This window comes from Eriocheir sinensis, chromosome 25 (assembly GCF_024679095.1).
Source record: "Eriocheir sinensis breed Jianghai 21 chromosome 25, ASM2467909v1, whole genome shotgun sequence".
Taxonomy (NCBI): Eukaryota; Metazoa; Arthropoda; class Malacostraca; order Decapoda; family Varunidae; genus Eriocheir; species Eriocheir sinensis.
Window position 1 is genome coordinate 16,779,735 of NC_066533.1, and position 12,851 is coordinate 16,792,585.

Here is a 12,851-nt window from a genome sequence, read left to right on the forward strand (position 1 = left end):
AGTAGTAGTATTACATATTCAGCCGTTGAAGTGTTGAAATTCTGCAATTAAAAAAAAAATACCTCTTTTGCCAGGAAACATTTTCATACTGCATCAGCTGTCCAGAAGACCACCAATCAACCCGGACTCTAGATTCTAGGATTAAAGATGAACTCCGGGAGGGCAGCATGAGCCAATGCAAGATGGCGCCACTATAAACACTCGCCTGCGCCAGAACGGGCTGGGCCGACCATCAGGCCCCACCGGGGCCTGACTCGTTAGTATGACAGGAAATGTCGCGATTAAAACCTTTTCCTATCTTGTCTCTCTCTCTCTCTCTCTCTCTCTCTCTCAGTAGTAGTTGTAGTGTGTGTCGGTGGGGGCTATAGTGTTCTCTGCCTTGTTCTCGAGTCTGTGTTCTCTGGTCTTTGTGTTCTATACCTTGTTCTCTTCTTTGTTCTCGTCTGTGTTCTCTGGTCTTTGTGTTGTATAGCTCGTGGTGATAATACACGCAGGGAAATGGCGGTTAGAGCTGTGATATCCTTTCTTCTCCTATTCCTCCCTGCAAACTCAAGCCCTGACTGCCCTCTCAAGAGTCTGCAAAATGTCTGTAAGGGGCAGGAAAGCCATAACCCATTTTGCGAGCACAAGGTGTCCCGCCACTGCGAGGATGTACATAAGTATTCACTGCGCCCATGCCATAATACACTGCACGAGGTAAGCATGGGTAAGGAATGAAATGGAAGGGAAGGGATGGGAATGGAATGGAAGGAAGGTAAGGGAAAGGAAGGGTAGGGAAAGGAAAAGGAAAGTGAATGAAAGAATTGAAGGAAAAGATGGGAGGGTAAGGAAAAGGAATGAAAGGGAAGAAAAGATGATAGAAATAGGACATAAGGGAAGGGAAAGGAAAAGAAAGTGAAAGAAAGAATAGAAGGGAAAGAAGGGAGGGGAATGAAAAGGAACGAAAAGGAAGAAAAGGTAAAATAAATAGGACGTAAGGGAAGGGAAAGGAGGAGAAAGGAAGGGAAAGGAAAAGAAGAGAGGGTAAGGAAAAGAAATAAAAGGGAAGGGAGGAAAATATAAAAGAAATAGGACATAAGGGAAGGGAAAGGAAAAGAAGAGAGGGTAAGGAAAAGGAAGGGAAGGGAAGGAGGAAAAAAGAAATAGAAAAGAAGGGAAGGGAAAGGAAAAGAAGAGAGGGTAAGGAAAAGAAATAAAAGGGAAGGGAGGAAAATATAAAAGAAATAGAAAAAAAAGGGAAGGGAAAGTAGGAGAAGGGAAGGGAAAGGAAAAGAAGAAAGGGTAAAGAAAAGGAATGAAAGGGAAGGGAAGAAAATATAATAGAAATAGGAAAAAGGGAAGCGAAAGGGAAAGGAAAATAAAAGAAAGAAACTGAAGGTAAGGAAAATGAGGGAGAGAGAATGAGAGAGCAAGAAAAGAAGAAGAAGAGAAGTTTTTACATGGAAATTGAAGTGTAGGCCTATTGTATGTGTAGTGTATCCAATATTTTTATCTCTATTTACTACAAACGTTCTCTTTCAGGATACAGAGGAAACGTGTAAGATATCATCATTCTCGAAAGGTTAGTTTAATGTGTCTTTTTGTTCTCCGGCTTTATAATAAACCCCAATTTTAGGCCTATTATTTTTTTTTGCCGTTAAGTAAAAAAAAAATAATGAACCCCTTTTTTTAGTTTTCAAGTGATATAATGATCCTTACTTTTTTTTCTTTTCTTGGAGTAGGTCTAGTGGGATTTTTTTTGTTTAGGCCTATTTTTTTGGCCGTTGAGTAAAAAAAAATAATGAACCCTTTTTTTTTAGTTTTCAAGTGGTATAATGATCCTTACTTTTTTTTTCTTTTCTTGGAGTAGGTCTAGTGGGATTTTTTTTGTTTGGGCCTATTATTATTTTTTTGCCGTTCAGTAAAAAAGTCCTGACTGCATTAGCATCTTCTGAAACTGACCTCTCTTATTCTGGTCAATATTTTCTTTTTTTTTTCTTTTAGTTGCGTAGGTCAAGTGGGCTTTTTGGGGGGGTCATATTTTAAAACATTTCGTCGCCCAAGTTGACATATTCACCAAGGCTTTCGCAGTAGTTTTGGGCATTTCCAGGAGTAGTTTTATGACCTTGGTAGTATTCTGAGCCTTCCTCTGTGCCATGAACCTATAGAAACACTCATTAGAACCTGGCTGACCTCCTCTTTGACCTTTAGAACTAGGTGATGTGAGAACAGAATGTCTTATAATGTTGACCCTTGTAAGAGTACTAAATCTTCATCATCTTCTAAACCAACCATTCTTATCTGCCTTTCTGTCAACAACACATCCTGTCTATCCACGTTTTCCCCTTCTAACTAGTAACCACATCATCTTTCTGTTGTAGATAAAAGATGTGGCTCCCTTCAACCGAACCAGACCACCACCCCGGAGGCATCGCTGGTTGACCTTCGGCTGTACCACAATGCTTCGTGGGGGGGTATCATCAACTTGACCTTCCCCGGCCTGGTCAATAATACGATGGAGGGTAAACTGTTCTTTCATACGGTACTGTTCTTTCATACGGTACTGTTCTTTCATACGGTACTGTTCTTTCATACGGTACTGTTCTTTCATACGGTACTGTTCTTTCATACGGTACTGTTCTTTCATACGGTACTGTTCTTTCATACGGTACTGTTCTTTCATACGGTACTGTTCTTTCATACGGTACTGTTCTTTCATACGGTACTGTTCTTTCATACGATACTGTTCTTTCATACGGTACTGTTCTTTCATACGTTATATCAAGACAACCTCTCCACCCGGGACTGACCTCTCTTTTGGCTACTCTTAACTTTTTCCTTTTGTGGGTCCGGCGAGTAACGGGCTTTTTTTTTTTGTACTCTTTTTGTTGCCCTTGAGCCGTACGCTTTGATGTAAAAAAAAAAATAATAATAATAGTAATAATAATAATAATAACAATAATAATAATAGTAATAATAATAATAAGATTAAATGTGTAAGCGTATTTGCTGATCCCAATTGCCATGGTTTTGCTTATATCGGAACATTTCGACATCGCGGGCTAGGAGACACGCGGGCAAAGCTGACCCCCCCAATCGCACGTTTAGCCGAGCCAGACTATTAGCACACCTGCCACACCATATCATACGTACCATACAAGCATACATTCTATAATCATACATGCAATTGACCCTTTATTTAGTGTATTTCTTTTAAAGGATTTCTTTCTTTATTTATTTATTAATTTTGTTTATTTTATATTTATTTATTTATTTATTTATTTATTTTTGTATTTTCGACGTATCCGAAGTTTCAGCTGAGATCACTTTCACTGACATCCTTTCTTTCTTTCTTTCTTTCTTTCTTTTTTTTCTTTCTTTTTCTATCTTTCTTTCTTTCTTTCTTTTTTTTCTTTCTTTTTTTCTTTCTTTATATTTTTTTAGGTGCTGTTATAGCGCTGGCAGGCTTTCTTGAGGGGCCTCTTAGATGACCCCAGCCCATAGTGGCGCAGGTGAATTGTATTTATGGTGGCTGCCGTGGTAGGTCGTGGTATGTCCGTCTTCTTTATGTATATATATTTTGTGTTTCTGACAGATCTCAAATTCCAACACAAAATCATCAGAGCTAAACATCCAGACTCCTGTTGCCCCTTTATTTATTCATTTATTTATTAGCTTTCGTAGGAGCTGTGGGCATATCCAGAAGTAGTTTTATGACCCTGGTGGTAGCTTGGCCCTTCTTCTGTACCATGAACCTGAAGAAACACTCATTAAAATCTGACGTTGTAGCTTGGCCTTTCTTCTGTACCATGAACCTGAAGAAACACACATTGGAACCTGACTGACCCACTCTTTGACTTTTATTTATTTTTTGTATTTCCGACAGAACTCGAATTCCAGTACAAATACATCGGAGGCATGTACGGAGACTCCTGCCGCCGCCTCTACCTCTTCAGCCCCCCCAACAGCACCCTCATGTACGAGTGTCGCACCTTGAATAAGTTTGTCAACGAGACTGTCAATATCCGCCTCACCGTCCAGTCTGACAGCGGAAAAGGCGCATCCTACCTCTTCAGGAATCCGCCGGGCTTCAGGATCGGTAAGTCTTGCCCTGAGGTTAGATAAGGGGTCGTATTATCAGACATTTCCTCGTTCAAGAACACATATTTGACAAGGCTTTCGTATATGAGCTGTGGGCATATCCAGGAGTAGTTTTATGACCCTGGTGGTAGCTTGGCCCTTCATCTGTAGCATGAACCTAAAGAAACGCTCATTAGAACCTGACTGACCCCCTTCTTTGACTTTAGAAACAGCTGATGTGAGAAGCGAAAGTATCTTATACCGTCAATAGTGTTTTACTGGTTTAGTTTTAAGGTATGGCAGAATAACAGGAAGCGTATTATTTCAGTGATGTGATGTCCGCTGCAAATTCAAGGGGGAGTATCAGGATATCTCTTTGACCTCTCTTTCGACCACTCCTCTTCACTCTTTTATATAGCAGCAGTGATTTGCCGGCTTTTCTCCATTGTTTTCTTTATTTTTGCCTTTGAGTTGCTTCCTGTGCTGTAAAAAAATATATGTAACCTTCCGCTTCTTTTTGTTCAGTGTTTTTTATTTTTCCTTAGGGGGCTGAAAGGCCTATGATTGAGTCTCTCCCACTCTTGAGGATCCTAAACTCTCCTCCATGGTGTTCATCCTTCTCATGTTTTCTTTCACACACCATCTCCAGAGCAATTTAACATCATATAACTATTACCACTTAACTTAACCAGTCCGCTTCGATTGGCACGGATTTGGCCTTCACTGGTAGCCTGGTAACATACACTCCCAGGTCTTTAATTCTCTGCCTCTGTGGTGGATAGTGGAGTGTTTCCCATGTGATATTGGTATGCTGGGTATCCCCTCCCAAGGTGCATGACTCTACATTTTTCTTCATTGAATTGTAGCAACCACTTTTTGTTCCATACCTGTAATCCCGGGCGGAGTGGAAAAATTTGAGTGGCTTTTCTGATACCCTGCGTCCCTGTCCACCCAGCAGTGAATAGGTACCAGGTATCAGTCGGGGGTTGTGTCCCGTCTCCTGGGATCTGTTCTCTTCTCCTATAATTCCTTCCCCTTCTGTCTCTCTCCGGCATATGACCACAGATGTTGCGCCGACTAAACGAAAACTTTCATTTTTTTCCATACCTGTAGCTTGGTGATGTCTTCTTGTAGGCAATCCGCAGTTAAGGGGTTAAATGCATCGTGAATCCCCAGGTCTCCCCCTCACCCTCCACTCACACCCTTCCTCAACAGACCCCGAGAAGACTTGCCCAAGCGACTGGCACACGTTCTTCTACATTCACCGAGATGCCATTCACCACCGCAGTCAGATTCCCGTCACGGTCCAGTCATCTCCCTTCGGCCAGGTAGACTACGAGGTGATGCTGGTCAGGTGTGTTGGGGATGAAGATGAGGATGAGGATGAGGATGGTGAAAGTTGCCAACATTATAAGAAGCTGGGATCAGTGTAGGTCTTGTTGTTGTTGTTGTTGTTGTTGTTGTTGTTGTTTTGAGTGTGAAAATTGAGTATATTGTCTGATGAATAATTCTATGTATGTATGTTTATTTCTCTCTCTCTCTCTATCTATCTATCTATATGTACCTATCTATCTATCTATTTATCTATCTCTATCTCTCTCTGTATTAACCCACATATGTAACTCCTGGATAATTATTTTTCTTTATCTCTCATTTCACACAAACCCTCATTTTTTATCTCCCTCTCTCCCGCTCCCTCCCTTTCTCCCCCTCTCTCTCTCACCTGTACCACCACCACCATCACCACCACCACCTCCTCCAGTGTTGAGCGGAGGAACACGAGCGATGATCTATGGCTTGTATATCTGCCGAGGGTGGAAGAATCAGGGCAGTACATGGTTAGGGTGCAGATACAGGCCGACTGGTGCCCCCCTCAACCCCAAGGCTGTTATGTGTCCGTCTCGCCCAAATTCTGTGAGTATAGATGTTCGTTATTGTTTTGTTTATGTGTTTTTGTGGTTTAGGGAGAGTGTGAGGGAAGGAAGAGAGGGAGAGAGGAGGAGGAGAGAGAGAGAGGGGAAAGAGAGATAGGAAAAGAATAGTGGAAAGAAAATAAGCAAGAAGAGGAGAGAAAGAAGCAGGGAGATAGGAAGGAAAGGAAAAGAAGAGAGAGAGAGAGAGAGAGAGAGAGAGAGAGAGAGAGAGAGAGAGAGAGAGAGAGAGAGAGAGAGAGAGAGAGAGAGAGAGAGAGAGAGAGAGAGAGAGAGAGAGAGAGAGAGAGAGAGAGAGAGAGAGAGAGAGAGAGAGAGAGAAGAAGGAAGGAGAGGAGAGAGAGAGGCAGGGGAAGAGAGGGAGAAAAAGAAAGGTGGAAAGAAAATAAGCAAGAAGAGGAGAGAAAGAAGCAGGGAGAGAGGAAAGAAAGGAGAGGAAGAGAGAGAGAGAAGAAGGAAGGAGAGGAGAAAGGCAGGGAAAGAGAGGGAGAAAAAGAAAGATAGAAAGAAAATAAGCAATAAGAGGAGAGAAGGAGGTAGGAAGAGAGGAAGAAGAGAGAGAGGAAGCAAGGAGAGGAAGAGAAGGAGACAAGGAAAAAGGAAAGAAATGGGAGAAAGAAAGGAAACAAGAAGAACAGAGGAAAGGAAGGAGAGAGGGAGGAGGAAAAGAGAGGAAGAGAGAGAGAAAAGAAACAAGAATAGAAGAGAGAGAGAGGAAGAGAGGGAGGCAAGAAGAACAGAGGAAAGGAAGGAGAGAGGAAGAGAGAGAAAAAAGAAGCAAGAAGAGAAGAGAGAGAAAGAGAGGAAGAGAGGGAGGCAGGAAATATGAGAGAAAGGGAGGGAGATAGGAAGATGACAGTTTTGGGTCGAGAAATATCCTGACACCCTTTACACAAAACATGCCATTTGATATGTGATATATGTATCTTATTCTAATGTTGTAGTTTGTCCGTGATTTTCCATTTCATTGTTCTTTCACTCCATTGTCCTGAGCCTTAAAAAAATCTATCCCTCACGTATATCTGGAAAGGAGCAGAAAGGAAAAGAAGGGGAGAACAGGAAAGGGAAAGAAAGGAATGGGAAGGGAAGGAAAGGGAAGGGAAAGAGAGGAGAGGGAAGAAAAGGAGGGGAAGGCAAAGGAAGGGAAGGGAGGGAAAGGGAGGAAGGAAAGGGAAGGGAAAGAGAGGAGAGGGAAGAAAAGGAAGGGAAGGGAGGGAAAGGGAGGAAGGAAAGGGAAGGGAAAGAGAGGAGAGGGAAGTCAAAGGAAGGGAAGGGAGGGAAAGGGAGGAAGGAAAGGGAAGGGAAAGAGAGGAGAGGGAAGAAAAGGAAGGGAAGGGAGGGAAAGGGAGGAAGGAAAGGGAAGGGAAAGAGAGGCGAGGGAAGAAAAGGAAGGGGAAGGCAAGGAAGGGAAGGGAGGGAAAGGGAGGAAGGAAAGGGAAGGGAAAGAGAGGAGAGGGAAGAAAAGGAAGGGGAAGGCAAGGAAGGGAAGGAAGGGAAAGGAAAGAACCGTCTCTACATAGTTCCGTTTTCTCTTCTCATAAATGTCTGCTGTAAGGTTTGATTAATATTTCTTTCTTTTCAGTAGTAGTCACAAAACCAACTCCGAGGGGCACCGGGCTGACCTATCTGTTGCTCGTCATCGTCTTCTTCATCGTCGCCTTCATCGTCCAGCGCCGGGGGATCAACAGGAGTGAGTGCCGTGATGGACCAAGACACACAAAACATTATGAGATATGTTGTAGCTCTTTATGATGCTTTTCTTTACATGCACATCCCAGAAATAAGAGAAATAGTTAACTTTTTATAATGATTCTTCCTCTCTATATGCACTTGTGGTATAGCTAAGTTGTAACCCTTTCCCTCTCCATCCACTCCTTCCCTTCCTGTTGCCTGTCACCAGTACCACTAACACAAACTTAAAGCAAACTACACACACATACACACGGAAAGATGTCACGCCCACACCCATACACCCATAGCTACACCTACACCCACACCCATTGTCACACACCAACACCCAGACCCATAACCAAACTCTGTGACCAGGTGATCTTTATTTCTCTTCCCATGCAACACGGATAAAAGACGATGTGTGTAGCTCTTTGTAATCATTTCCTGTTCATTTCCCCTCCAGATAACAACACAGCAGGAAGGATGAAATATATGTACACAGTAGCTCTTTATAATGACCGTTTTCTTCGTATATGCAGTCTAGATAACATTAAAAAGACAGATAGGTTAAAATAAATAGGTCTATGAAGTAACAGCCTTTCCGAACATATGCATTCCAAGTAGCAACGCACACAACACAGAGGACATTTCTTTTGTTATTTCTATTAATTTTTGAGGCACTTTTATTATTTTCATTATCATTATTACTCTTCATTTGTGTCCTAAAGTAAAATATGTTGCTTTTTATAATGATTTTCTCTTCATGTGTCCCGCCATAGAATTGTTTAAACACATGAGGGCCTGCCAGCCTACTGTCCTTCTGGCCTACCACCCCGAGAGCCTGCCCGCCCTGCACTTCGTCAACACCTTGGCAGACTTCCTGGAGAATACCTGTTTTGTGCGCCCTCTCATGGCTGATAGGGAAGCACTTGGTCAGGTAACTACACACACACACACACACACACGCACACACACACACACACACACACACCGACTTTTTCATCCCTTCTCTCATTTTTATGCATTTCAAATTCCTCCTCTTTTTCCTACTTTCCTAATTTCTCACCTGGCTTTTTCTTTTTTTACCTTATCTTATGTCTTCTTTATCATTCTCTCCTTCCTTTTCCTCCTCTTTTCTTTTTCTGTTCCTCCTACTCTTCCTTCTTCTTCATCCCTGCCTCATTTTCTTTACCTCGTCTTGTTTATCATCCTCTACCTCCTCCTTCTCCTTCTCCTTACATTAAAATCTAATTCAATGGACCAAGACAAATTGACCTCTCTTTCGGCCACCTCTTTTGGTTCTTTTTTTAGGAGCAGCGAGTGGCGGGCTTTTTTTTATTATTGTTTCCTTTTTTTGTGCCCTTGAGCTGTCTCCTTTGTTGTAAAAAATATATATATTCTCCTTTCATTTCTTTCTCTTCTGCTCTACTCTTCTCCTTCCACTTCCTGTCCCTCCACTATTCTCATTCCCACAAAGCCTTCCTCCACCTCCCCTCGACAGGACCCAATTCAGTGGACGAAAACGGAGATGACGAACGCCGACCGGGTCATCTTCGTCGTGCCCAAGGACTCGGAGGCCCAGAGCGTGACCGTCCTGAGGGGCCTGTGGATGGTGGCCCTCAATCATTGCAGCGGACATGACTTCACCGCCAGCCAGGACAAGAAAGTGGCCAAAATCTTGCTGCCGACGAGTGGATTTGTGCCCTGGCAGGTGGGTGGTGATGATGGTGGTGTTTGTGGTGGTGCGCTTGTATCTGATATTAGTGATGGTGTGTACCCCTTAAAGTATTTTTTTTGGGGGGGGTCATTTTTGCTGTATATTAATTATTTTCCTTTGCTCTTTCTCTCTTTCTCATTTATGGGTTTTTTTATTGCTTATCACCTAATGTTTTTCTTTTTGGGGGCATTTTTCTTTTTCTTTTTTCCTTCATTCTATTTCACAAGCTTTTCCTCTCTTGTTTTCCTCCTCTCTCTCGTTCTCTCTCTCTCGTTTTTGTTTTATTTTTGCTTACCACCTAATGTTGTTTTTTTCAGGGATTTTTTTCTTTATATTATTTTTTTCTCCTTTGCTCTTCCTCATAAGCTTTTCCTAACGTATCCTCTCCCTCTCTCTCATTCTTTTTCTCTCTCGTTTACGTTTTTGTCATTGCTTATTATTGTTATTACTCTTGACGCCCTACGAGAGCTCGCTTCACACAGATCGTGGACGTCCGCCGCTTCGACCTGAGCCAAAGTCCGACATATGTGGCGACCTGGCTGCACGGCGGGTCATGGCTGGACCGGATCTTCATGTGGTGGCCTCACATCAGGTCATCCGCCAAGAAGAAGGTCACCCCCACCTGGCAGGATGTGAAGTTAGCCGCCAGCGAGAAGGACTCCTCACTGAACCTGACCACCCTTGAGGCATCCCCCTTGCTGACCTCACTTGAGAAGGACGTGAGTGTGATGGGGCAGGAATACCCAAGCATCTCCTTTCATAAGCAAAACAATGATCCGGAAAATGACGGTTCTGATGATGATAAGGCTGACACTGAAGAGGGTTTTGATCCTGATATTCCTGCCGTTGACAAGCTGTGTGGGTCTCGGGAAGGGGGTGGCGCCAGGCTGTCATCAATCCACGAGTCACTGCAGGAGGAGGAGGATGAGGATGTATTGGATATTATGGAATAAGACTTGCCTGATGGAGCTTGGAGATGCACTGTGACGGACATCTTGGGTGTGTCTGGAACCTCGCGAGGCCGACATCAATCCACGAGTCATTGCAGGGAGAGGAGGAGGATGAGGATGTATTGGATATTATGGACTAAGACTTGCCTGATGGAGCTTGGAGATGGACTGTGACGGATATCTCGGGTGTGGCTGGAACCTCGCACCACACCCAGGAGGCAGACAACCCACAACAAATGCCCGGGATATATAAAAACTCGGTCCATATTTAAACACTTTCGTCCCTCACAACAAATATTTTCCCAGGCCACAAAGATTTGCCTGATGGAGCTTGGAGATGCACTGTGACGGATATCTTGGGTGTGGCTGGAACCTCGCACCACACCCAGGAGGCAGACAACCCACAACAGATGCCCGGGATATATCAAAACTCGCTCCATATTTAGAAACTTTCGTCTCACAAGATTAGTCAGGTTCTCGTGAGTACTGTTCACATTCATGGTGCAGAAGCCTTGTCAAACTATCCCTTGGCTCATCAAACTACCCAAGGAAATACCCACAGCAACCTCTACCAAAACCTTAAATGCCAGTGTGTAAACAAACCAAGCCCCCGGCCATTTAAAGGTTCAAAATACATACTTTCGGCCTCAAACTTTGGGAGATTGTTGCCGAAGCATTGGTCGATTTTTTGGTGTGCATAACTCATTTTTGCTTTTGACTCGGAATTTCACTCAAAATGCGGTCAATGTTCCCTTGGCTGTGGATTTCCTACAAGAGGACATCACCAAGCTACAGGAGTGAAACAATAAGTGGCTGCTTCAATTCAATGAAGAAAAATGTAGTCATACACCTTGGGAGCGGAAATCCAGCATACCAATACCACATGGGAAGCACTCCACTATCCACCACAGAGGCAGAGAAAGACCTGGGAGTGTATGTTACCAGGCTACCAGTGAAGGCGAAATCCGTGCTAATCGTAGTGGACGGGTTAAATATGGGTGTGTTAGTGTCTGGGGAATCTTTGAGGATATGGAAGTACTTGACACCAGGAGAAATGAGACAGTGGAAAATGGTGGTGTGAATATCTTTAGTTTTTAGAGGCAGACTAAGGCCATTTTGAAATATAGTTTGTGCTTATATGTGGGTGTGTTAGCCACTGAGAAATCTTTGAGAATGTGGAAGTACTTGACACCAGGAGAAATGAGACAGTGGAAAATGATAGTGTGATTATTTTTAGTTTACAGAGGCAGACCAAGGCCATTTTGAAATATAGTTTGTGCTTAAATGTGGGTGTGTTGGCCCATGAGAAATCTTTGAGAATGTGAAAGTACTTGACACCAGGAGAAATGAGACAGTGGAAAATGATACAATGTGAATATCTTTAGTATAGAGAGGCAGACTAAGGCCATTCTGAAATATAGTTTGTGCTTATATGTGGGTGTGTTAGCCACTGAGAAATCTTTGAGAATGTGGAAGTACTTGACACCAGGAGAAATGAGACAGTGGAAAATGATACAATGTGAATATCTTTAGTTTATAGAGGCAGACTAAGGCCATTTTGAAATATAGTTTGTGCTTATATGTGGGTGTGTTAGCCCATGAGAAATCTTTGAGAATACGGATTTACTTGACACCAGGAGAAATGAAACAGTGAAAAATAATGCAGTGTGAATATCTTTAGTATAGAGAGGCAGACTAAGGCCATTTTGAAATATAGTTTGTGCTTAAATGTGGGTGTGTTAGCCACTGAGAAATCTTTAAGAATACGGATTTACTTGACACCAGGAGAAATGAAACAGTGAAAAATAATGCAGTGTGAGTATCTTTAGTATAGAGAGGCAGACTTAGGCCATTGTGAAAGATATTTTGTGCTGTCTTTATGCATTATTTTAAAACGCCTTGCTCATTGATACATTTAATTTAGAGTATGTATTTCTTGATTGTATATAAACTTTACCATAAGGGCTAAATGACACTGTATAGGTAGGCAGACCATATAGTTTACGTACCTGTGGATTTTAGAACCTAAGACAACATTTTTTTTTTTTACATTAGAGGACACGGCTCAAAGGCTATAAACAGAGTACAAAAAAAAAAAAAAAACGCTACTCGCCGCTCCTATAAAAGATAAAAGTAAAGAGTAGATGATATTTCTTTACTGAATATTAGGTTTTTCATAAGGGTTAAATGACAATAGAGATAGACAGACCATATTGTGTACCTGTGCATTTCAGAACTTAAGGCAACATATGATATTTCTTTACTGAATATTAGATTTATCACAAGAGTTAAATGACACAGTATACTTAGACAGATGATATATTGTACCTGTGCATTTCAGAACCTAAGACAACACAGTATTTCTTGCCTGCTCATTAGTTTTATAAGAGCTAAAAGACAGAACAGGTAGACAGATCATAAAGTATACCTGTGCATTTTAGAACCTAAGACAACATATGATATTTCCTACCTGAATATTAGTTAAATGATATTATATAGGTGAACATATCTTATATAACGTAG

At 42.3% G+C, this 12,851-nt stretch overlaps 1 protein-coding gene across 4 annotated transcripts; it reads left to right on the forward strand.

The window, feature by feature from the left end:
- Positions 1-339: 339 nt before the first annotated feature.
- Positions 340-12,532, forward strand: LOC127003506 (uncharacterized). Of its 4 annotated transcripts, XM_050870314.1 has the most exons (11): positions 340-696; positions 1,522-1,561; positions 2,361-2,501; positions 3,424-3,529; positions 3,866-4,078; positions 5,275-5,488; positions 5,822-5,973; positions 7,573-7,680; positions 8,441-8,598; positions 9,139-9,372; positions 9,861-12,532. In XM_050870314.1, exons 4-11 carry the CDS (start codon positions 3,505-3,507, stop codon positions 10,329-10,331), a joined length of 1,575 nt encoding a protein of 524 aa, XP_050726271.1. In that variant the 5' UTR covers positions 340-696; positions 1,522-1,561; positions 2,361-2,501; positions 3,424-3,504; the 3' UTR covers positions 10,332-12,532. The 4 variants fall into 4 exon arrangements, with proteins under 4 accessions (XP_050726271.1, XP_050726268.1, XP_050726270.1 ...); XM_050870311.1 differs by lacking the exon at positions 3,424-3,529; XM_050870313.1 differs by lacking the exon at positions 3,424-3,529 and having other exon boundaries at positions 9,163-9,372.
- Positions 12,533-12,851: the final 319 nt, after the last annotated feature.